The 25,481-nt window shown below is 37.6% G+C and overlaps 1 protein-coding gene across 1 annotated transcript in view; it reads left to right on the forward strand.

The window, feature by feature from the left end:
• BRWD3 (bromodomain and WD repeat domain containing 3) overlaps positions 1 to 25,481 on the forward strand; it is a 59,172-nt gene that overhangs the window by 19,644 nt on the left and 14,047 nt on the right. Inside the window, exons 8-28 of the mRNA XM_037407696.1 lie at positions 1,569 to 1,790; positions 3,426 to 3,526; positions 4,246 to 4,316; positions 5,498 to 5,598; positions 7,404 to 7,444; positions 11,626 to 11,730; positions 12,676 to 12,829; positions 13,622 to 13,756; positions 14,586 to 14,714; positions 15,123 to 15,348; positions 16,043 to 16,213; positions 17,979 to 18,162; positions 18,673 to 18,766; positions 19,408 to 19,557; positions 20,403 to 20,479; positions 21,455 to 21,632; positions 22,238 to 22,354; positions 22,788 to 22,895; positions 24,384 to 24,508; positions 24,736 to 24,818; positions 25,242 to 25,353. Coding sequence (XP_037263593.1) covers positions 1,569 to 1,790; positions 3,426 to 3,526; positions 4,246 to 4,316; positions 5,498 to 5,598; positions 7,404 to 7,444; positions 11,626 to 11,730; positions 12,676 to 12,829; positions 13,622 to 13,756; positions 14,586 to 14,714; positions 15,123 to 15,348; positions 16,043 to 16,213; positions 17,979 to 18,162; positions 18,673 to 18,766; positions 19,408 to 19,557; positions 20,403 to 20,479; positions 21,455 to 21,632; positions 22,238 to 22,354; positions 22,788 to 22,895; positions 24,384 to 24,508; positions 24,736 to 24,818; positions 25,242 to 25,353 — 2,684 coding nt within the window. The remainder of the gene's footprint in view (positions 1 to 1,568; positions 1,791 to 3,425; positions 3,527 to 4,245; positions 4,317 to 5,497; positions 5,599 to 7,403; positions 7,445 to 11,625; positions 11,731 to 12,675; positions 12,830 to 13,621; positions 13,757 to 14,585; positions 14,715 to 15,122; positions 15,349 to 16,042; positions 16,214 to 17,978; positions 18,163 to 18,672; positions 18,767 to 19,407; positions 19,558 to 20,402; positions 20,480 to 21,454; positions 21,633 to 22,237; positions 22,355 to 22,787; positions 22,896 to 24,383; positions 24,509 to 24,735; positions 24,819 to 25,241; positions 25,354 to 25,481) is intronic.

A 25,481-nucleotide genomic window follows, 5' to 3' on the forward strand; every position in this document is an offset into this window, starting at 1 on the left:
TAGAACCTTATAGCAGAGTTGTTCCGGTCCAGAGCTTGCAACTCTCACTTGAAACACGCGCTCGTTTTTCTTTGTTTATCATCTTTCTTACTGAATGGCACCTGCAGTATTCTGGGATTTGGAATTAATTTGCGTGCTGTTTGCTGGGATAAATCTTAATGCTTTTTCAAAACCTACATTTTACCTTTGGGTAACCTTGGAAATGCTGGCAATCCTTTCCTTACATTTCAGTAAAAATTTGATGATAATAGAAGACCTCAATTACTTCATTTGCGATTTACTTCTCTACCAAATTCACTTTCTAGAATCTGTAGTATGCCAGTGAATATATGAATATTATTTGAAGTTTTTCTCCAGAATATATTAACATACATTTCTGTGATACTGCCCTTGCTTTTTGTTGTGCATATTTAAAAAATAACGTTTTTTTCAAAATAACGATGCATCTTTTAACTGTTCATGTTAATCCCTGTCTTGTCTTACCTTTGCCCTTGTCTCTTATCAATGACGTTCAAGAACAGATTACCTGGCTGGCTAATTGATGTCTTTGTGATCTTGGTAACTTCTCCACTCATTATAAATTGGTCAAATAAAGATGCTAAGATAATTACTCTGGGTCATAGTGAGAGCCTTTCTGTTCTTGTTTACACCATAAAGAATTTTTTCTCATGCGTAGTTACATGAAGAACTCAAAGTGGTTTGTATTCAAATTTAGCTGCAGTCAATAAAATGTAATTTTAAGTCAAATGATGTTGCAATTGCAGTTAGTTTAATTGTGTTATGTTTCTGAATATATAGTGGCAATTCTTGCCACTAGTATTAGTATTCTCTTCAGTATCTGAATAGTGGAAAGGTCTGTGAACTGTGTAAAAATTCTTGGCAATATTGGGATTGAGTATGAAATTCTGTAGCTGCTACTATAGGTAAAAGTATTTCACCGTGATCTGCGTTGGATATGCTTTTGAGTTGTGTCCTGTCCTGAACTGCAATCTCACTAACATAGTATTTGGGTTGCATGATGTTGCACAGTTTGCCTGTTTGAGTGGTCCAACTTTCTTCTGTTAACAGAAATGGAACCTCGTGGTACAGCTGCCTTGCAGCTCCAGGAGCACAGCAGAGGCTCTGGGGCCCCTCAGATGCTTAAGTGCTCTTTTTCCTTAGAGCTTAAGACTTACGATCACTTTGATTTTACTGCTGGCTTGATCTGGCTCACACGGATGAATATATCTTTTGGTAGTATGTAATGAAACATTTTATGTTCTTAAATTTACCTTAATTATTACTGAACTGTACTGAGAGGAGTTTCATTAGCAGTGGTAATCATATCTTGGTATGAAACATAAGACAGTGGTTTCTGTTTTATAAACTTATAAATCCTTGACCCCACAAGATGATCCCCAAACTCTGATAGCTGTGCCTGTCTGGAATCCCAGTGAAGTTGTTCTGGCAGATTCATGGCACAACAGTGTTTTAGATACCTGTTCATCTACAGTGTGCCTGTGTGTTATGTACACACAATGCATGTTTATTATTTTACATAATCTTTGGAAATTTTTGTGTGGTATTAGGGGTCAGATGACTGTTTGGTCAAAATCTGGGCTACAGATGATGGGCGCCTGCTCTCAACGTTGCGAGGACACTCGGCTGAAATTTCTGACATGGCTGTTAACTACGAGAACACGCTGCTTGCTGCAGGCAGTTGTGATAAAGTAGTCCGAGTGTGGTGTCTTCGAACCTGTGCCCCAGTTGCAGTGCTGCAGGGCCATTCAGCTTCCATTACTTCCATACAGGTAAGGAATGAATTGGTTTTTTCCTAAACCCTTGAATTAAAATGGTAATAAGAGGTGTGGATTAGCAATCAGGGATAAAGCTTCTTTTCATCTCTGTTTGGCAGCATAGATTTGCCCTAACTCAAGAGTGTTGTTTCCAGGCAAACTCACTCCTGTGCAGTGGCCAACTACGGCCTGCAGGGATGATCCTGCTTCTTCTGTCTGCCTCTAGCTATGTGATCTTATTGCTGCTTCCTTTGACCCAGCAGATGCAGGGTCACTGAGAGCACCAGATCAGCTAGCTGAGCCAGGGAGACATGGTGGCGTCTTTGGTGGTAGTCCTTGTACAGCAACTGGTCCAGCAGTTGTGTGTTCATAGAGAACAATTATTTTTCAGAAGAATACTGTCAGCTAAAAATCCTGATGCCACATTTCTTACTTGCTCCGTTATCTTAGCCTGTGCTGTAAGGAGCTGTTCTGGATATTGTAGCGTATGTAGATGCTGCAGCAGCCACTGTCCAGCACAGATCAGGGTTTGCAGAGAATCTGTGCTTGTGCCCGTGCAGTTTCAGTTGTGTGGCAAGTGCCCAGTGAACAATAGCAGAGGGAAAAAAAAGCCGCAGCTTCCAGCACTCAGTTCTCTTGTGGTGGCACAGTCAATAATGGCTAGTAATTTGCAGTTTATTTGCTTTAAAAAACCTTGCAACTGCTAGGCAGAAATCTCCAACAAAAAAAAAAAAATTACAGGATAAAAAAGACAGTCCCTGCAATTTGGCAGGGTTTGCACACATTGGGGAGAATGAGTGGGGATGTTTGGCTCAGAATCCCTCTCTTCTGGAGCCTTGCTGCCTTTGCTGCATCACTGTCTTCTCCATCATGCCAACAGGCCTGGGGAGTCTCATTTCTCCCCCTCTTGCCTACGCTTCCAATTTTGTCTGATTTCAACTGTCTTGCAAGCTACTTACTTCAAGGTGATTGTTTTGGAACCATATTTTACATCCTGGTTTTGTGTTTTGTATATTATTTGATTGCATATATATACGTTCCTCCCAAGCTTTTTGTAAAACTCTAGTAATTTAGAAAATAATCAGTCATGGCTTTTTGAGGAAACTGTGCTTTATTCCTTTATCAAATTACCAGCTAGCAGAGGATTAAAGGTATTGCTGCAGTTATGAAATTAATTGCTGCAGTTATGAGAGACTTTAGAATGAAAATCTTTCCTACTCCTTAAGAGAGGCAGAGGAGAGGTTCGTGAAGAGGGGAGGGAGTGGGGGTCCTACGGTGCTTCGTTTGCCTTGGATGCAGGAACCGTTTTTGTCTTTGTTACCATGTTTGATCCGTTTCTGTCCTAGGAAGAAGTATTTCCTCGTCTTGTTGACCCATTAAAAGTGTCTAGGCTTGTTTCATTTCTCCAATTTATCAACTTTTGTGTGGTAGAGACAAAGACTTGCTAGTCATAATGTAGGTGTTTTCATTTTCTCAGCTTTATTTTTATGGAAGTTCAGCTTTTCTACTTACCCCTGATAATGCTCTCTGTACTTCCTGGGGAGAAAGCTAATATGTTTGTGAAAAAGATTCTTGCCAATGTCCATTTACAGGTTTCCAGCATGTAAGGGGAGAAATTAGCTGGTTTAACTGTTACAACTTTATTTTTAGTTCTCTCCAGCAAGGAAAGGAACAACACGATACCTCACTTCTACTGGTGCTGACGGAACAATCTGTTTCTGGCAGTGGCATGCTAACACCATGAAATTTAAGTAAGCCTGTTTAGATAATTATAATTATCTTAAATAAAGGATGAATTTATTTTGAGTTTTAGCATGCAGAGGAATGCTGAGATAATTAAATAAGGGCGTGTTCTTTCTCAACAAACAAGTTTCTTGGAAAACGTTCTTCCGTAGCTGTGCTGGTGCATCACTGTGCACAAGTGCCATAGCAGTGTGTGGGGCAGGGAGCGCTTTCTTGTGTGCTGGGGAGTCTGTGGCATTGCAGCCCAGAGCGGGGGCAGAGATCAGGGCTATTCTTTCTGTGTTTTGTGCTTGGCAAGCCAGTGCTGTGGAAGAACTTTCAGCTTTTATGTTTAGGACTAAATCCTTGTCCAAAATGTACAGGCAGAAGAAATTATTTGCTTGTAATCGGAAGACAACACATACGTAGATGACATCAAACCCATACTTAATAGGGAGTAAATGCTATGAGACTAATGGTTTGCCAGGTTCTGTTTTAAATAGATTGGAATTGGTGAGTATCATGCTAAATAAGTTATATAGTCTCTTCAATTTAGAAAACGATGGTTTTCTTACTAAACTAAGGAAGAAAATCATTGAAATGAAAAATGATTTCTAGCAAGCTTAGGTAAGAATTAAAAGAGATTTAGGATGGGCATAGTCACCTTAACCTGCTGAGCTGTATATTCTTGTTGAATGGCATCAGAATAAAGTAATGAAAAGTAAAAATGTTGTGTTGTTGCATATAGGGATCGCCCCGTAAAATTTGCAGAGAGGTCCAGGCCAGGTGTTCAGATATCTTGTTCATCTTTCAGTTCCGGTACGTATGCATTGTAAGTTGGCTGAGAGTAATTTATGAACTAAATTCCTTTGGTGAGAGGACTGTTACTTCTTTTTAAATACAAATGGTATTAAATCCTTTTTCAGTTTAATTATAACACTGTCAAATTGTGATTGTTTAAAATTTTACATGCTAAACATCTGCCTCAAACTGCTTTTTCTCTTTTTTTTTTTTCTATAATTTAAGCTAAAATGCCTTGACCATTTCCAAGAAAGACTGTGCTTTCAGTCTGTTGTTTTGCACACCAGAGATTTTTCTTTGCAATATTCTTTTAAGGTTTTACCTTGTAAGGTTTTTGAGTGAAAAGTTCACGAAATCTGGCAGACAGGTGGCCTCTGTTCAAAGGTTATACTTTTGCTAATCTTGCAAATTTGGCTAAGCTCCAGGAGCATCAGTTCAGTGTGTTTGAAAATATCAGCTTAATAGACATCCTTTGCTGCAGCTTGGAATTCTCAAAAATAGCAATTTTCACAAACAAAATTATGTTATTTCTCATTAATTTTTGCTGTCTGCAATTGAGAGCTATTCTAGAGCTGTGTGAGCTTTGCCTACGTTCCTTTTTTAAACCCAGAAATCCTGAATGACTAGAACCATTTACTGCATTTCAGTGCAGTAAACTACACAATAGTGCCCTTTTTGTGCAATATTGTAAACAGAACAAACATTATAAGAAAATAGGTTAATCACTCCCAAGTCAGCAATAATTTCTCTGATATATGTCAAATAGATATTGAAGATGCACTTAAATATTTTATTTGATGTTTACTGGTGAGAATATGAAACTATTCCCCATTTAATTTTCCACATAGACTGAAGTAGCACACTGTGGTAATTTCTGAGGGAAAGCAGAATAGTTTGTTGGACGGATGTTGTAACTTGCAATATTCTTTTCCTTTGGTCAGAAAGATTTGCAGCTGGAAAATATTGTAGAGCTCACAGTTACGCTAAAGCTGATAAGGTCTGAGAAAATACAGATCAAAGAAGCAGCTGTCAGAGTTAACCTCTTTGTTCAGGATGTATGCTTTGATGACATTGGCATTTTCTGTTTAAAACTCTAGTTTGCTGTTTTGACAATAAGGCGGTATTTAAATTTGAAGTAATTAAAATAAGTTATTCCTTTAGACGGCTTTTCTTCTCACAGAAAACACTGTCTTTCTTAGGTGGCATGTTCATTGCAACAGGTAGTACTGACCACGTGATAAGAATTTATTATTTGGGCTCAGAATCTCCAGAGAAAATGGCTGAGTTAGAATCTCATACGGTAAGAGACAAATCAGAAAGCAAATCTCGTTTTTTCCCCGCTTTACCTTATTTCAGGAACTTGGGTTTTGTACATCCTATTTGATTTCTTTTCTGTCTGTAGAGTTTAGTTGGCTCTCAACGCTGTGGTATTTAAATGCCTGGAAATTTGTGGTATGTTTATTTTTAAATTCCTCTGAGGCAGGAGATGTGTGCAAAATATGTTTTATGTATTTCATTCCCTCACAAAACTGAGGAACTAGGTGATTTTTCCATATTCTAGAAGAAAGTCTGTTGTAATGAGGAATTAAAGCAGTTTTCATGCACAATGTAGTTTTTCCTACTAAATTTACTGTTGAGTATTTAACTTCAGTTTGTGACCGCAAATCCACATAACAAGTAAAAACAAAGTAATTCTGGTTTTAGAGTGTGCAGTCAAACTTTGGATCATGATAATTTAATTTAGAGAATAAAGCAAGCTTAAAAGCATCCTTTCTCAAGTAATGCAGAAGGGTTCTCATAAAAATTCAAGCTTTTAAAAATATCTCTACGATGACTTTCAGTGTTAGTTTTCAAGTTCGTCTTGATAGCTTTTATTAAAACGGATGAATGTCTCAGTTTTAATGAAACCCCTTTAAGAAGCATTGCTAAACCAGCATCAAATCTTTCTTCGTTTCTTAGTTGTTACCAAGAGCAGGTGATGATTGCATTATTTATTATGTGTGTGGTAAACAATATATGAGAAAGGCAAGCTTATAGCAACACTGATAGGGCTGTCACTTGTGAGGAGTTTGGAGCATTTATCTTTGAACCTTAATAGCCCAACTGCCACCTTAACAATATTTTATGGATCAAGGCTGAGGTTTAAATTGATTCACTGAACTTCGGTGGGAGTCATGGGTCTCACATTCAAGTCCCAGAGCTCCAAGCCAACAAATCTAACAAGCACTTTGCTCACAAGAGTTAGATGTTTTCTATATTCAGCAGTTCAGGTTTGGAAGAAACTGTAATTCCTTTAATTTTTTACAGTCTGCTTTTCTTAATACTACAGAGTGCTGTCAGCCCACCCTTGAAAAAAATCCCAAATTGGACACTTGGTTATCAGGAGCTAGAGACATCAGTGGGAGTAAAGATAGCAAGTGCATGTAGCCAACACAAGTATAGAGCAAATAAAAAAAAAAAAAAAGCAAAACCATGTCTGAAATGCAACATTTGTTTCTCAACAATTTAAAAGTGGAAATAAAGCCAAGGTTTGAATTTTTTTGGATGAAATATTTTGATGTGCTTTAATGTTAGGTCTAAAAATTGCAAACCTGCTGTGGTTATTTATTTGGTGAAGTTGTTCTTTCTCAATCTTGTTGAGTGCTGTACCTACTAGGCCTTGTGAGCTCCTGGGGTTCCTTATTCTTGCTAATCCTGTGGAGTCTAAAAGGTGCCAAGTTTTCCAGGCAGAGCTTACCCTGGGGTGTGTATGGTCCTGTGGCACTAGGCAGGAGGACTGCACACAGGCTGTTGCAGCTTTTTGCTCCTGAACATTAAGTGTCAGGGAGACTGAGTCAGAAATTGTTTCTGTCTCTGAGATACTTCTGGAGAAACCAAAAAATATTACCCATCTGAAGTTTTCTCTTTCAGTGTTTACCACAATACATCTGGGGAAATTTAAACTTCAAATATGACTTTTCTTCTTGAATTTGTAAGAATGTGTGTTGCTGGAGATGTATGGGAGGATGTAATTTGCTAAATAGAAGCTCATCATTAAGTTCTTTTTGGATGAGTGTTTCTGTTTACAGAGCACTTACTACTATTTTTTTCCTTCCTCCTATTTAGGACAAAGTGGTGGCAGTCCAGTTCTGTAACAATGGTGACAGGTAAGTGGCTGTCCTGGGATTTTGACATGAGAAATATAATATTTAATTTTCCAAATAACGTGTCAGACAAAATTTGGTGCAGCCAGAAGACTGCACATGGGCTCCGATTAATCTTAGCCAAATTATTGAAAGTGTCTTGTAGGATGCATGTCATGTCCAGGAGCTTGGGCTTCTTGTCCTCAGCTGCAACAACAAAAACATTCTGTAACTATGCTTTTGCTTTGTATGTATTTAAACAGCAAGCTGGAAACCAAATTTTGCATCCTTGTTGTGTAAGAGTGTCTTACTTCACAGGTAGCCTTGTTAAGTACGGAAGGGGTTACTTCTGGAGTAAGAGCATTATAATAAATGTAGTTCTAAGCAGAAGTTAGAACTGTCACACATAGACAGATGGTCAGACAAGCAAGTCTGCAAGGACCTGTGGTCTGATCTTCATTAAAGGATCCTCTCTTGCAAGGTGATTTTACTTGATAAGATGGCAGTAACATCTGAGTATATTAATTGTTTATAATAGGATCAGGGATGTGGTTTCTCAATTACTTTTCTTTTTTAAAAATTTTTTTTAAACTAGAATATAATGTTAAATATGGGGGTGGAAAAAAGCTTGTTGCCTTTATTATTTCAGTCCTGTTAAAGCAAGATGAAAAATAAGCCCATACACCTATTTACTTATCTGTTTGGCTCTTGTTTGAGTTAGTGGCTTCTGGTCATCCTTTTTTCTGGGGCTGCAGGAAGCACAGGGATAGCATGGTCACTGTACCACATGTCTGTTCACCAGTGCTCGCGGCCAAGTTAGAGGCAAAGGAGAGGCCAAGTCACCAATGACAGTAGCACTTTTGGTAGCTGTTTCATTCAAAGGAGATACATTTCCCTTTTTTCTGTACTGGGTCGCAGATGAAGAGGCCACTATACTACTGTATCAACTGCTTTTGCTCTGTGCTCTTGGTAGTAAGTAGTGTGGGAATGTGACACTGACTTCCAAAGAAGTTTCAAAGAATGCTCTTAGATTGGCATCCAAGCAGTGCTGTCTGTACTGACTGAGAGGATGCACAAACTTGGTGCAGTTGTTCATGAAAAGAAGATAAACGTGAAAGGGGAAACAAGACTTGGGGTTTTCAGAACTGAAATGGAAGGAAATCAAAGAAATAATGGCATCTAAATGACAAGTATGATGCATGATGAGAACAAGGGACTGCAGAACTACCTTTTATCTTTGGGTTTGTTGTTTGGGTTTTTTTTCCCATTACTCCACTGTGCTCTTATTTATGATCTGTATGAGAATCACCTTGAAGCTGATAGTGTTGTTGATAGATTATGTATATGTTTGGGGTTTTTTGTTAAAATATACTTCTCTTGCGTATGTTATTGGTATCATTTATACCAGCTGGGGAACAGAAAGCAGCCAATGATGAGCATAACTTGAAAACATTTTCCAAATATATGATATTGCTGGTATGATGCTGAAACACAAGGCCATCCACCCTTAACTGTCTGTCTCATTTAATTCCTTGGTGAATGATTTCTTCTGCCAGTCCCTCTCTGGGCACATTGAATAAGCAAGTTGTCTCTTCTGGTGCTCGGAATTCTGAAAAATATAGGAAGAGTGTTTGTTTTCATAAACACACTCAAAATTCTTAGGAGCTCAACTTCTGTGAGGTTCTCGAGTGATAAACATGATATTTTGAATAACAAAGCCCTCGTCCCTCATCTTGTATTTTTGTAACTCTGAAATTGCCCCAAAAAATCAACTACTAAAAAGCTGGTTTATTTCCAAGGTGGAATAAGCAAAGAACAGCTCTTCAGTGGGATGCAAAGGTAAAGTTGATCCTCACATCCCAAATTTGGATCCAGTTTACTTAGTAGATAAAATTCCTCTGCTTAATTTGTCTGCATTTGAGATTAAAACTTTCCTTTAGACATGTTCTCCTCATTACAATTGTTTGGCATTTTGCAAGGATTTGGATGTTTTATGTAATACTTCAGTAGTGTCCTACCATGTTTGTGTGGTGTCTCCTTGCAACCCACCATCTTTAGTCTTCACTGAGTCGCTGGTATGTCTGGATAGCTTAACATCACCAAGTGTCATATTAAATAGGCTAATCTTAACATTTCCTGGAGTGAAGACTGTATGAGTCTTGTGTTTGTTTATGTGACTAACGATGGGCTATAGTACTTACTTTGATTGGTTTCTGGAACTAAGTGTGTGGGACAGTTACTCTAAACACACACCACCTACTCCAAACACTTGCTGCCACCTGTCCAGAACCAGTTAGAGAGACACGGTCTTAAGACATTTGGGTCTTCATGATCATTTAATTGGTCAGCTTTATAATTCATAATAATGTACTTATCTCTGACAACATACCTGGCAAATATGTGAATTTCTAGGCTCATATATGAACTTCCAGTTAATTAGTTTAGGTTATAGTGGTAACCCTGTGGTCTTAAAATTTACAAAGTCAAGCATTCCACCTGTAGAGCTTTCAGTTTTTAAAACTGTGAAGTCAGGATGCTGTCTCTTACATAAGAATTAAAGCCGGGATGCTCATGATGAAATGTATGAAGGTGCCTATAGGCACGATTTTGTGTCAAACTTCTGCAGCACAGCTGTGTTGGAGGGTGGTGTGACAAGCTTTGTTTAGTGATCAACACCTTAATGTAAATGGTTTTATGCCAGCTTTTGCTCATATTCCTTATTTTGCTTGGCAGGAGGTTTAAGGGATGTGTTCAGGCAGGAGCCTTCCAAGGAAAACTGTAGTTTTGCCAGTGGAACTGCACCTGTACTTGGAGATCTTTGTCTTGTAAAATTATGTGGGAATGTACTGGTATAATTGTACTAACAATTCCTTCCAAGCAATGTGAGAGCACAGGTCTCAGTGGGGGTATTAGGTCACATAGTGGCTGAAAATTATACGCTGTAGTGATGCTTTTAATGGAAAAGTGATAGCTTTTTATTGTAGTATAAAGAAGTCAAATAAAAAGAAAATAAGCTTGTCACAAGCATTTTTAAACACTTTTTCATGATGAAAAAATTCAGATCAGGGGAACTGAAAAGGTGAAACAATCACTTAATAAAATAAAATCAAATAGGCTTGCCTTTTACATGTAATTTTGTATATAAATGGAATATACTTGTGAAGGTGTTGGCCATCCTGTGAAAATGTATTACTTGAGGAGCTTTTTTCGGATTTCTCAACAAAAACGATTTCTGTGATGTTGATAGCCAAAGCATTATGATGCAGTTAAATGCATTTGCTGGATGCTTGATTTTTTTAAACACAGAGAAGTTAAAAAATGGAAATACTTGTGTTCAACTTCACAGGCAGGGCTACCTACTTGTGTTCAGTTTGGGTACTTCCCTATTCTGTCTTTACCCTCTCCATAAGTTAATGTATTATAATTTATGCTAGACTCCTGGCATGCAGTTTCTTTTTCTTTGCTGCCACTATGAACTGCTCAAGGGATTTGCTGATGTCATTAAAAAGGGAATGTGCAGCTTGTATGAATTACGACATTGAAGTCATTCCAAGGCCATCTGCTAGCTGTAGCCAAATGTAATTAATGTTGTGGGATATAAACTCTTCTGTACCATACAATATCTGATATGAAAATTGTAACCTCACTGTCTTTTAATTATATTTTCTAGATCAGGGATGCACAAATATAAAGAATAAGTGTTGAAAAAAGATTAAATACATTCTGGCTTCTGTGCTGGTGTGAATGGGTGTGCTCTTGGCTTGCCAGCGTTTTGTAGCTGCCTGTTTCCTGTGGCAGTAGTTCATGGATATTTTATGAGTTGTTAAACACGCCTGTGTGTGGGCATACATAGAGTAAGACAAGCATATATATATATATATAAAAGTATACACTTCCAAGTATATATATATACTTGCGTACATGTGCGTGTGTGCATGTTTGTGGCAGAATAACGTAAAAGTAAGTGCTTGTAGCGACCTTTCCAAAAGTGAATGACAGTACTCTGCCAAGCTCCTAAATATTCTTGCCGCAGGATTTAGCTTTCCCCCACTGTTCCTGAGGATGGAAAATGCCATAGCAAAGCTACTGAATAGTGAGAAAATAAGGTCCTAAGATGAGCATGTGGGTATTAGACCAAAAGAGCAGCAGTGACTTACCTTTATTCAGAATTTAATGATTCTCTTTTTTTCTTTTTTTTCCCATAGCTTAAGATTTGTCAGTGGAAGCAGAGATGGAACAGCAAGAATATGGCACTATCAGCAGCAAGATTGGAAGAGTGTGGTCCTGGATATGGCTACTAAAATGACAGGGTAAAACAAACCGAAATAGAGCATACTTCATAGCTAAATTTACATGCAAGCCAAAATCTTCCATCATATTGAAAACAAATTTATTTACTTCCATTTTAATTTCAGTGCATGTTTCTTTTTGTATTCAAAATGCCATGGCTCTATCTATTAAGTTACACAGTTAATTTGCTCCCCTCCCCAAATATTAATACATTGGCAGTTCCCTACTCTAATGGTTGCAGAATATTTAGTATTTTACATACAAAATAAGAATGTCAGAGTTCCTCTCACAGAAAGTGAGTTTAGTAGAACCTTATTGATCATATGTTGATATGCTAATATATGTATCCAGTATGTTTCTCAACATTGAATTTTTCCTTAAGTTTTTGAGTAAGAGGCGAGACACAGTGATTTGATTCTCAGGTTCAGTTAGGGGTTTGAGTTTTTCTTTCTGAGATCTTCAAGTGACTTTTCTAAGTGGCCTTGTAATTGAATATGCACAACAACAAAAAGCAGAAATGGAGAAATCAATTAGGCATTCTGCTTCGCAGAGTTCTTCATATTTCATATGGTTACATTTTTAGTAAGTTAGCTGTCAGAGTGTGATTTGGATTCATTTAGCAGGTTCTTGCTCATTGTAGAGTTTACTCATATTGATGACTGAAAAATGCCTTGTAGGAAAAAACTAAATAGAACTGAGTAGCTTGAAATAAAGAATTGGAGTAGGTGAGGACGAATGCTTAAGGAGAAGAGAAACTTGTCCTCTTTAAGGAAATAAAACTATAAATCTTAGTGGTACTGAATATTTTCTGTATCGTTTTTACCACTGCAGAAGCCATCCTTCATTAGCCGGTAGTCACAGTGATGGCAGCTGTGCTTTCCCTAATTTCTTACTGAATTAGCACTGTTAAATCTTTCTGTATGTAGTTACTGATCTGTTTCTTCTTAAATTAATGATTTCCTTAGAAACAATGTAGCATCTGGGGAAGACAAGGTGACTAAACTGAAGGTTACTATGGTGGCTTGGGATAGATACGATGCTACTGTCATCACTGCAGTCAACAATTTCCTTCTCAAAGTGTGGAACTCATCCACAGGGCAGCTTCTTCATAGCTTATCTGTGAGTAAATCTGTGGCTAATCCCAAATGGTTATAGTTCAGCTCTGAAATTGATTTGAGGCTAAACTGCATCATCACCAGCAACAGGACATGGGGAAACAGAATGAAGCTGTGTCAGGGGAAGTTCAGATTGGACATTAGGAAAAGGTTCTTCACCGAGAGGGTGGTTGGTCACTGGTACAGGCTCCTCAAGGAAGTGGTCACAGCACCAAGCCTGTCAGAATTCAAGGAACACCTGGAAAACACTCTTCATATGATTTAGGTTTAGTTAGTCCTGCGAGGAGCAGGGAGCTGGACTTGATGATCCTGATGGGTCCCTTCCTACTTAAGATATTCTGTGATTCTATGATCATTCTCCTTGACAAGGAGTGCTTTGTCTTGAAGTATGCCACCTGTCTTACACTTATTGGGAGGAGTATGTATCATGGCGAAAGGAGCTGATGACCAGAATGCTGCTAGACCCTGGTGATTGCTGGCTGACAAGAGAGCCCTTGGAAAGCCACCATTTGTGCCCAGATTGGAGAGTTGCAACTGTCCTTGCTTGCTGATTTCTCCTTCCTCCCCATCCCTCTCCATCTCAGCTGTGCTGAGCTGCAGTCTCACAAAGTGGGCAGTGATAATGCCAAGCCTCTGACAGAACTGTTGACTAAGTACAGTTCTAGTCTAAGATCCAGTAAATTGAGCTGTCGTGAATGGCTACCTGAACTGAGATGTCCTCACACTAAATACTAATGTGTTTGGAGCTATTACATGGAGAAATACTGCTTTCTTTTTCACCCTGCTTTCATTGCAGGGTCACGATGATGAAGTTTTTGTTCTGGAGGCCCATCCGTTTGACCAAAGGATTGTACTTTCAGCGGGTCACGATGGAAATATTTTTGTTTGGGATATAGACAAAGGAACAAAAATTCGCAATTACTTTAACATGGTAAGAATGACCAGGGAAGGGTGTGTTGTTTGGGCGTTGGTTTTTTTTGTCACATTTGTGTAAAACTAATCTTGAGGCAAAAGCAGATTTCATTATATACCTATTGTGACCAATGTTACAATGGGATTGGGTGGAAAACTCCTACATATTAAAAAGGTAACTCTGTACCCTTCAGTAACCAATACCAAAGTATGGGTTTGCATATTGTAAGTGTGGCAGCAAATCTTTCATGGGATCTGTTACATCTGAATATTATTTATGTGCATGGTTATACCATACAGTAACTCCCAAGGTAGAGCAATGAAAGCCCCTAAGCCTGTGTGTTGCAGCACAATGCTGTGGTCTCGGAAGCAGTGCGATGGGCTTTGTGCTGCGTTTGGTTTAATATGCCCGGTGCCAGGCTTGTTGGTTTGGTTCCAGTGCTGAGCAAATGCAGCTGTACTGCTTCAGGACCTGAGCTAGCCTCCTGGCACTTGGGGCTGTGAGACCTGCTTGTACGGAGCCGATACATGTCTGAGAAATTTGGTGCAAGCTTGCCCTATATCTTCCATTAACATAAAGTGTAGACTTCTAGGTGATTGTTTTAGAACATACATTAGAAGTTGTACTGAAATTTCAGAACAGAGAAAATGCAAGGTTTTACTGCATTGTTCAGTTTAGCTTTGATAATTAAGTAGAAAAAAATGTAAGTGTAAATTGGTTTTGAGGGAGATGAGAAATGGCACAGAATTAGGATTAAATACTTGTTGGATCACAGGTAAAATTTTTGTAAGAATGCTCTTATAGGGAACGCATGATTGTGAAAGGAATGCTCTGTGGTTCTATACAGATTGAGGGCCAAGGCCATGGAGCTGTTTTTGATTGCAAGTTCTCACCAGATGGACAGCATTTTGCCTGCACAGACTCTCATGGACATCTGCTACTATTTGGTTTTGGATGCAATAAATATTATGAAAAGGTGCGTTGAATAAATGTTAAACTCTTCTGTGTCTTGACCTGATTTTGTCTTAGAAGTATTGGTGTTAGAGTTTATTCCGTTGCACTGCTCCAGACAAAACAGTAATTAGATCAAGAAGCAATTGCTGTTTGCCTAAATCAAAAAGACTTACACAGGAGAATCTCTAGACAAGGGAACAAAACATTAACTTCTATCTATTCACCTCTGTTGGCATATTTTACTATTGAATTTTTGCATCAGGCCTTGGTAATAAAACACATTTGTTGTAGGAATCTGTTCTCTGTCATAACATTTCTTCTGTTGATCCTAAGTGTAGGAGTTGTGGTTTATGGGTGTGGGAGCCATTCCAGAGCAGCAAGACAGCTGCAAATGGCCATTGATTTATTTATTAAATTGCTTTTCTTGCAGATTCCAGATCAGATGTTCTTCCATACGGACTACCGACCACTGATCCGTGATGCAAATAACTATGTGTTGGATGAACAGACTCAACAGGCTCCACATCTTATGCCTCCTCCATTCTTGGTGGATGTTGATGGAAATCCTCATCCCACGAGATTCCAGCGGCTGGTACCAGGGAGGGAAAATTGCAAGGATGAGCAACTTATTCCTCAGCTGGGATATGTAGCTAATGGTATGCTGCCTAAAACTCACGCGTAATACATGTATTGCACAGTACTGAGTACCAGCTCAGTAGGATGGTACTATAATATTTGTTTGTTTCAGTTGTCTTCTGAAACTGGTGCTTTAAATTCAGTATAGAGATAGAGGAGGAGGTAGGGTGGCTTTATGGCTTAAAGGAATTGCATGGAATCAACTTGACTGGAGGCAAGACATGGAGACAGCGGTATTCCAAAATGTGTGGGCTTCTACCATGCATATGGCAGCATGCTTGAAGAATTGTCCTGTTAACCTCGGTGTAACTGTGTGTGTGATTAAGAAAGCAGGAAGGCAAGAAAGACATTGAAAAAACAGCTTTTGTTTTTTAAAACAGGTTGGGTTTTTCTTGTAGATAGAAACATTTGCAAAATGCTAGTTTCCAGAAGAGGTCTTCCATTATTACCTATTGAAGCTTAATTTCTTTCTGCTGTTTCTAAGGGCTTGTGTTTATATTTCACGTGTGGTTTGTAATTTTAGGTTTTTATTGTAACTTCTTTTTTAAACTTTGCCTCCATTTATAGCATGAGAGCAGAAGGCCAGCCTGGTGATCAGATGTTTTGCAGAGTGGATAAACAGTTGTGCACAATTCTAAATTTGATTGTTTCTGTGTGTTTAGTAAAACAGAAATTAATCATTTTATAAGCAGCTGTGGCTTTGTTCTTGTCAAGGTGATGGTGAAGTAGTTGAACAAGTCATTGGGCAGCAAACTAATGACCAGGATGAGAGTATCCTTGATGGAATGATCAGAGAGCTACAGCGGGAACAAGATCTGAGACTAATTAATGAAGGAGAAACTCTTCCAAACCCTCCACTCAATAGATCCCACTCTGTTAACGGAGGTAAGTGTCCCTTCATTGCCTCTGACATTTCTTTCAGTAAGGTACTAATCAAACGGTGTTAATGTAAACTCTGAGACTGGGTCTTTGAGGATGCTTTTATTTCTTGTTATACACATTGTTAACCTTTGTGGTGCAGCTGGATGTTCTGCTGATGCTAGCAGAGAAATTAAAGGTTTAAGGTGCTGCTGAGGGCAGGCAATGCTATAACTGGGCTGTATCTGATTACCTAGAACTGTTACACATCATTGTTCCTGTTATAAGCCTTTTCTAAAAAATAAAGTTCGCTGTATTGTCTTGATGTCAGTCACTGCAGAGATGATACTTTGTAACTGCATCATGTCAGCATATAATTAGAGAATGTCAATGGAATACAATGTTGTGACAGGCTAATGGCTTCCTGTTGCAGCATAAATGCTAAGGCTGAGCATCAGTGTTTATAAAATAAACATGTCTACTCTGTCTTAGTGTTTCCTTAGAAAGCTTGAGATTATTCTCCTGGCAAGTGTTCTGCTACTGTGATTTTATTTTTAATACACAAACTGATTAAAAATTTAAAACAAACTCAATCAGATGTGAACAGCTGACTGAGTGCAGTTGATGTAGAAGAGCAGATGCTGTAGACTTGTGCTGCAAGTCATCCTGAGCTTTTAAAAAATTTACATCAGCTAATAAATTAGTTCTAGGTTAAATGACTGATTATACGTTTGAAACATTTCCTGGCAAAGTTCATTAGGATTGCTAGATTTGGAGTTACTTTTCTTTAAATTCAAGAAGGAATAGGAAAAATATTAGTGAAAAATGCTGAAAATACAGTTTTGCTTTGATCTAAATTTATATTGTCAAGAAGGTGTCTTAGAAGCCAGCTTCAACTCACAAGAAGTCTTTTCTCCTTCTTATGATAGGTTGAAGTGTTGTGCAATCCCAGTTCTCAATTTTATTTCTATGTCCCTGTAGTTGTGTGAAAGGGAATTTCCAGATATGAGTGGCATAGAAATTAGTTACCTTATAGAACTTGCATTGGCCAGTAACTTTGCTACATGAACTGCCCATTTGTGTGAGTTAATTAGAGTCTGTATAAAGTACCTGACATTAAAATAGCCAAATGCTTTTTAATAGGTTTGCAAAACTATGAATGCAATATTATTCATGTGGTTAACCATATTTAAGCATGTACAAATTGTGTTGATGCATTCCCACATGATAAGATAAATGATGGCAGTGATTCCGATATTATCAGCTTTTTTTTGTCTTACTCTCTCCTGAGTATGTAGCACTGTGTTGTGCCACCTGATGAATAGGCTAGAGCAGGAGCGGTGCTGGTGGCACAGTAGATAAGCATTACAAATACAGAACGCATCGAGATATATCAGAAACCTTAAACCTTGCAGCAGTCTATTATTTTACATGTCAACCTCATCTTTTCTTGTACTATAGAATTTAAGATTCATTTCAGAGCCTTTAAACAGTTGACAAGACTTTGATTTGAAGGTCACTCAACTGCCTTTAAAACTTTTCTCGTAGGTCATATTCTTTGCTTGCCTCAGATACGTCAGCCACAGTGACGTTACAGTAGCATACACATCTGCAGTAGTCCAAGGCCGATGCACAGAAATGTTTATCTGGAGCAAAAGGCAAAGCCATTTAACATAGAAAAGTGGGTTTTATTGCCAAAAAAACAATATCTCTGCACAGTTACTCAACTTTAAATTCTAGATTTTATTGATGGTTTATAGAAGTGAAAAAAAATAATCCTTTTCTTCCTTAGCTCTTCGAAGTCCAGGTTTGGATGTTACATCTCCACCAAATGTTGGTCTGCGGAGAAGTGGTCAGATTGAAGGGGTCCGGCAAATGCATCACAATGCTCCCCGAAGCCAAATGGCAACGGAGAGAGATCTCATGGCATGGAGCAGGAGAGTGGTGGTGAATGAGCTTCCCCCAGGCATCAGCAAGTAAGACATAACTGGGACAGGAACAAAAGATTAAATTGTATAATGTTTAATGATTCTTCCATACACCTGTTTTGATTTTTAAAAAATGATTTTTTAGAAATGTGTTGGCTTTTGGGGGTTGGTTGGTTCATTTGTTAGTTTTGAAAGGTGGATGTTAGGGTTAGAGTGGTAGCCTCTGCTGGACGGTTGTGGATACTAATTCCTTCTCTTCACAATTGAATCTTTCTTTACTAATTCAAATACCAGTTTTTCCTGAATCTTTATTTTTTTTAAAAAACCTGAAAATAATTTTAATACATTTCCATTTACTTGAAAATAATTATGCATGCTAAAATAACAAGTTTTCTTCCTTAACTTATGATTCCAGGAGTGAACTGTGTGTGGATGCTGCTAGAAAGACTTGTTTCTTATAGCAAAGGAACCAGAAGTATTTTAATGTGTATATTAATGAGACTGTCAAGTTATAGAATGATTTATTGAATATAATGGATGTTTCCTATATGTAATTAGGGTCCAGGAAGAATGTCGAGCTGCCAAAGGCGAAATTGAAATTAATTTATACACTGTTGAAAAGAAGAGAAAACCATCCCATACCTTACAGCGGGTGAGTTAATTCAGCAGAAGAGAGAGCCAAGGTGTGAAGCAGTTCTGAGCACTGAGCAAAAAAAAGAAAAAGAAAAAAACCCCAAACTGACTTTATTAAGTGATTTAGCAGATCAATAGTACTAATTGTTTCTCTGGCTCTCTGTCTTCCTTCTGTAGCTGTAATTTGTCTGTCTTTAATATGCAAGTAGCTGTGGTAAATCTCTATCCTTCAGGCTTCAGTAGTGAGAAGATGCTGGGAAAGGAAAAGAGCAGAGCCACAGTTGGGTGTTCAGTTTGACTTTTGGAAACTAGGAGAAATATTAGAGGTGCCACGCTGATTTAAGTGACTAGCTTTTATGTTATCCAGACACTGCAGGTATTTTTTAGAAAAAATTCTATTTCTCCATAACTTCCTTTCTAAAGACTGCTCCTTTAAAAAGTAGAATTGATATTGAACCGAAAACCCACACCTGCATGTGCACTGAAATGAACCGCAAGTGTGTAAAAGATCTTTTCAATTCTAATTCTAGATTTCCTACTTGTCATTTGTAAGTGGGGTACAACATGTAGTCACTTCAATGAGGCACTCACTTTAACTGTGTCATCAATTATTAAATTTCTAATCTGTTTCTTTTTGTCCCTCCTGTGCCGTGATAAAAGAATGATTACCAGCCAGGAAGTGGAAGGTCTTTGAGAAGAAACCAGCGCAAACGCCAGCATGCCTACCAGACACGCTCGACCATAGAACACAATCAGCAAGGAGCAAGTCAAAATGCGTGTGCACGGGAAGAAACAGACAGCTCCTCAGAGGTCTGAAACATCAAGCAGCAATTTTCAATAGGTCCCCTGCTCACAAATAGCATGGTTTGACAACAGATGTGCTGAGAGCACTGTTACCGTTAAGGCTCCAAGTTTCTCTGCATAGGAAGAAACACTCGGATCATTGAGTCTTTTAGATCTGTGGTGTTACTGTAGTATGTTGATCTTGGAGAGTGAAGGATCAGTTACCTGAATGCCAGTACAGTATTCAAAACTAGCTTAGAATAGGTTAGCTATTTGTGGAAAACTGAAACACTTTCAGGTAAATTTAACTAGGTTGTGTTAAACCACTGGCTATTTTGGGATTTCATACAGCACTCGTATTCTAGGTCATATTCGGTACTTCAGTTTCATCTACATTTGTAGACTGCTGTTGGAAGAGAATGAGTATTGATATTAATCATTGATACTGGCAAGGGAAGGAAATATAATATCGAAAAATATAAACTATACCAATTACATATAACTTGTTCTCATTAAGGAAGCATGCAAAGTGAAAAGAGACTGAACGTTGTCACTTTGTAAATGCATTGAACATACAGAACAGCTATGAAGCTGGTCACTTGAAACTAGAATTTATTAATCAAATGCTTAAATGACTACTCATTCCATGGTTCTAATACCATTAAAATTCACATCTCTTTCTGTAGGAATTATATAAGGATATAGTATAATATTAATTAAGATACAGAAAGATATTTTGGACTTATTTAAAGCTAAACCAGTCCTTAAATGCAAAGCTTTCCTCAGGTGAGACAGCTCAAATAACTTGCTTGCAAGCAAAAATGATACAGGTTAAACTTGACCCAAAATGAAAGCTTTTGTTTTTAATACAGGAAGATGAGACTGTTGGCACAAGCGATGCATCTATGGATGACCCTGTGGCAGCCTGGCAAAGTGAAAGCAGTTCCAGGTAGCTTTACTGGTTTTAATTGTTGACATTAGTTTATTATATAATTTAAGTAAGACCATTGACAATGTGATAGTATGACTACAAGTCAGTACACCTTGTGACAGATTGAAGCAAAGTGTTTAGTACACTTAGGTAGTTTAAAATGTTAACCAAGAAAATTTGTGGTGTCTGTGAAGACAAATACTTTTACATATTTGAATAACTCAGTAATTGTGGAAGTTTTTATAACAGCATTTAACAGAAAACCAGTGTGACAATTTCTTAGTTTTGAAGACTGACATTTCCAGTTCTTCATGAAGCATTTTTTTTGTGTGTGTGGGGGGGGTTTTTTTTTATTTCAAAGTCAAGAACAGTTTTGAAAGACCATTTGTAAGAAAATCTTGCCTTTAATTAAGAACTGCTTGAAAAAATCAATGCCAGTTTGCCGTATGCAATAGGAATACTGGTAGAAGTGCACACGTATCTTCTGGCCATACTTCAGCATTTCCTAATTTTTCTGTTTGTCAGTATGTATTTGTGTGCAATTTCTACAGTCTCTTTTCTTATTCTTAATGTTACGCTTTTAAGGCTGGAAGAGCCATGAGCTGATATAAATACACTATGTGTGTTATTTGGATATTAAAGAAGTCAGAGCTGTATTTTTAGAAGAGTACTCTGGCTTTCTAAGTTTTTCCTGCATTTTGTGCAGTCAGTTCTTACGAAGGCAGTCTGTGAATCAGTGAGATACTTATTTTTATACTAATTATCAGCCATAACTGTAGTTTTACCAATGAGTTTAAAAAATATATAATTTCTGAAATACACAGATTAGAGGACATTTAGGTTTTCTTTAAATTCATATGAGAATAAAATTTTGTGCTAATCCTGACAATCCTAAAACCTAACCGGAAGAGCAGGTTGAATGTTGGACCTTTCACTCCATTATGTGAAAACCGAAGTGCTGTTTTCTTTCTTACAACTTTTTATTATCTACAGTGATTCATCAAGTGAATATTCTGACTGGACAGCAGATGCTGGAATTAATCTCCAGCCTCCAAAGAGACAAACCAGGCAGGCGGCTCGGAAAATCTGTAGTAGTTCTGAAGATGAAAATATGAAGGGAACAAAAGGACTGGAGCCAAAACGAAGGAAACTCAAGCAGCCTAGAAAAAAGGTCAGCGTTTTTTATTTTTTTAATGTCTTTTTTACTTTATGAATGTAAGGTGTTTGTTTTTGAGGAGTTGTTTCAAAAGTGAAACTTCTCACAAACAAGTATATGGTAAGAAAGAACCTATAGATATCACAGTAATTGTAATACCAGTAGTGCCAGCGTAATTTTTTTGTTTTGTTGCTTTGTGATGTAGATGTACTGCCATGTTTCATGCAGGTGGTCCTCCATTACAAGTGGCATGTTTTCTCCCAGATTTATGCTCTTCACTGCAGTTAGATTTACTCCAAGGTGATTTTGTTGTAAAATCATAATGCATCTATATTGTAGCTGCATCGTCAGATTTCTTTTTCCTCGTATTTTTTAAAGAAGACATTTAGAATATTTCTAAAGAAATAGAATCTCTTTATTTATGAACATTTTAATCTTCTATTACACTTAAAACGAACATGTCTTATTCCTTACTATTTAGTTGAGGTTTTGGGAAGGTTGACATTCCAGCATTTGCTTTGCCTTACATCTAGTTAACTCCAATAATGGCTGTGTGATCAGTTTTTCATATGTTCTGCTATAGTAATTACAACTTACGTTCTAAATGTAATATATTTAAGAAACCAAGTGGACTGCTTTCAATGGAAGGTGAACCCAGTGAAGAATGGCTTGCTCCCCAGTGGATCTTGGATACTATACCCCGCCGCTCACCTTTTGTCCCACAAATGGGCGATGAGGTAATGAATGTAGCAATTATGAAATCTCTACCTAGGCTGATGAGCTTGTTTTGGTCAGGACTGTTATATCTAGCAATATTTTCAGTGGATTGTGCTCGAGATAGGCTGAGTTTTGATAACTTCTTTTTATTCTCAGGCAATCAGTTGTTTACAGATAGCTGTCCTGTGTATCTCTTTGTGCACATGTAACTTAGTAGCAGGAAGAATCAGTTGTGTATCTTCAGACAAACCTGCACACTTCGTAACGATTCCGAGTTTGACAGCATATAGCAGGTGCCACTCCGGGGGCTTCTTAAGAGGAGTGCCTTATAATGAAAAAAGAAGTGTGCTGTATCTTCTGAAAGGGATGATCCCTGACGTGTTCATAGAAATTTTAGAATAAACCGGAAGAGAACGACCAGTAAAATAATATTTTATTTATTTTTTTTTTAAGATCATATACTTTAGGCAAGGCCATGAAGCTTATGTGCGGGCAGTAAGGAAAGCAAAAATTTATAGTATTAACATGCAAAAACAACCATGGAACAAAATGGAACTCAGGGTAAGTTAAATACTTCAAAGAGCTGAATGTCTCTGTAATGTTAAACTGACATTAAAAACCACTATGAAAAATGTGAAGAAAGCATTAATTTAAAATGTTAATATAAAAATTAAAATTGTAAATTTTAAAATTACTGTTTCCATTAACACAAAGCTTTACATCTGTTCAGTCCTGATAATAGGAAGTCAGAAGGATATTAAAGAATGTGTGGTATTCTTGTCTGATAGATTAAAAACCATGTAGAATATTAAATAAATAAAAAAACATCACAGTAGTTAAGAAGTGGAACAGGTTGCCCAGAGAGGGTGTGGAATCTCTACCCATGAAGACTTCTCAGAGCTCAATAGGGCAAGATCCGAGTTGCTTGATCGAAATTAGACACCAGCCCTGCCGTAAGCAGGATTTTGGACTTGATGATTCTCAGAGGTCACTTTCAATCCAAATTATTTTATGACACTGTTGGGTTTTTTTCTCACCACTCATTAGTTCAGAACCCACCACTCAACAGTTGTTTATGGTTCTGCCAACACTCTACAATGACTGGAATGTCTAGGTTCTGTTTATTGTTTTTAAAGCTGTGCTAAGAAGTAAGACATCATGGTGTGAAGACCTAAATGTATGCACATACTCTGTTAAACTGTGGATCTAGCTATGCATATAATTGTGTATGTTCTTAAACTCTTGGAAGGGCAAGACAATAACTTCAAACATGTTTTTACAAAATAAGAGTATTATGAATTGTGTGGGTACATGCTAGGTTTACATATTTTGTTGATTTTACTTATCCTTTTGCTTTGAACCATGGAGTCTCCACAGTGTTACTGTATTTTTTTTCCTGCTTTACTCAGATTTCATACCAAGAGAAGAGCACATATCTGTGCTAATATTTGTAGATGTCTATGCCAGTGGTTCTATTAATGAAAATAATTGCTTTACTGGACAATAGTCAGTTACTAGTCCTAGGTATTCAGTGATTCCAGCTGTAATCTTCAAAGGCGTCATCAGTTTATACGGAAATAGCATTTCACTTAGGATAGAGAACTTACTAGCAGCTGGTGTTTGGCAGGATGTGAACATAAAGGCTATTGTTGAATTTCCCCTTTAAGAGGAAGAATTTCCTTTTATTTCCCACGTATGTTGCTGTGCAATTGTGAGAGGCCCTGGGTTTGGTCAAGTACAGCCTTTAGTGCCATCAGTGTGATTAAAACCAGAGTGGGTATGTTCCTTTGAAACTTATTACAAAAGTTAAATAATTTGTGGGCATCCTGCTCACAAATCTACCAAGGGAATGAGGACCTTATATCTCTTTCGATTTTCTTTTTAAGGTGTCTGTGACTGATTTTCCGTATTTGGGAAAGAAAAATTTTATGGGTGAAATTACCTGGGTTATGGAGTGGAAATTGGTTTTTAAGAATATGGTCCTTTAACATGGATGATTTTGTTGGTAGTGAGTTAAAATAATACTGTTCCATGCTTACTGATAAATAGGAACAAGAATTTGTGAAGACTGTAGGAATTAAATATGAAGTTGGGCCTCCTACGCTCTGCTGCTTGAAGCTTGCATTTCTAGATCCAATCACAGGCAAAATGACAGGAGAATCATTTTCCATAAAGTAAGTAACTGAAATGCTGAGGATATTCTTCAAGAGATTTTCTTAAGAGTTTCAAAGCTTCCCCCGACCCTGCCCTTTCTTTTTTCTCTTGCAAGGCATAATTATGGTATTAATTAGTTATTACACCAAACTTGAAAACAAAATGCATGAAATTTTGTGTTTGGAGCCTGTCTGTATTGTACCTATTTATGGGTAATAGGAGCAATTTTTTTGTCTGTTTCACGAAGGTACCATGATATGCCAGATGTTATTGACTTCCTCGTGCTGCATCAGTTTTATAATGAAGCCAAAGAAAGGAACTGGCAAATAGGTGACTGCTTTTTTTTTTCCACTTCCATATGTTTCACAACATACCTGGAGCTGTTTAATAGGATATAGCGTCTTTATTACGTGATGTAAAGGACTACCACACGTGATATTATAGCGATCATTGAAAACTTTTATTTGATGTTTGCTGCAATTCCTGTAGCAGAAAAAAGAGAGAAATGAGATAAACTCTTACAAGGCCTGTGATAGCAGAAGAATCTACTGTTATATTGTGATTTGAGGCAGCTGTGACTAATCACTAGAGATGTGCAAGCCCTCCCTTTAGGGGAAAGACTTGATTCCTATAGCGCAAAATGCAAGAATTCAAGTAGTGCGTTTATGAAAGATGAAGTTGATTCTCTAAAAGAAAGTATTTAACAATTATTTGTGGTGGTGTTCTGCTGAATGCCATCTTTTTTTCTTATAGGGGATAGATTTCGCAGTATAATAGATGATGCTTGGTGGTTTGGAACTGTGGAGAGTCAGCAACCTTTCCAGGCAGAATACCCCGATAGTTCCTTCCAGTGCTACTGTGTTCAGTAAGTATTTACATAGCTGATGTATCACACATGTTTACATGCTCTAGGTCTCCTAGATGTTTGCATGCAACTTAAATGTGTACCTCAAGAACTAGGATCCTTTTTTCCATTTAAACACATAACCAGCC

The sequence above is a fragment of the Falco rusticolus genome, chromosome 14 (assembly GCF_015220075.1).
Source record: "Falco rusticolus isolate bFalRus1 chromosome 14, bFalRus1.pri, whole genome shotgun sequence".
Lineage (NCBI taxonomy): Eukaryota > Metazoa > Chordata > Aves > Falconiformes > Falconidae > Falco > Falco rusticolus.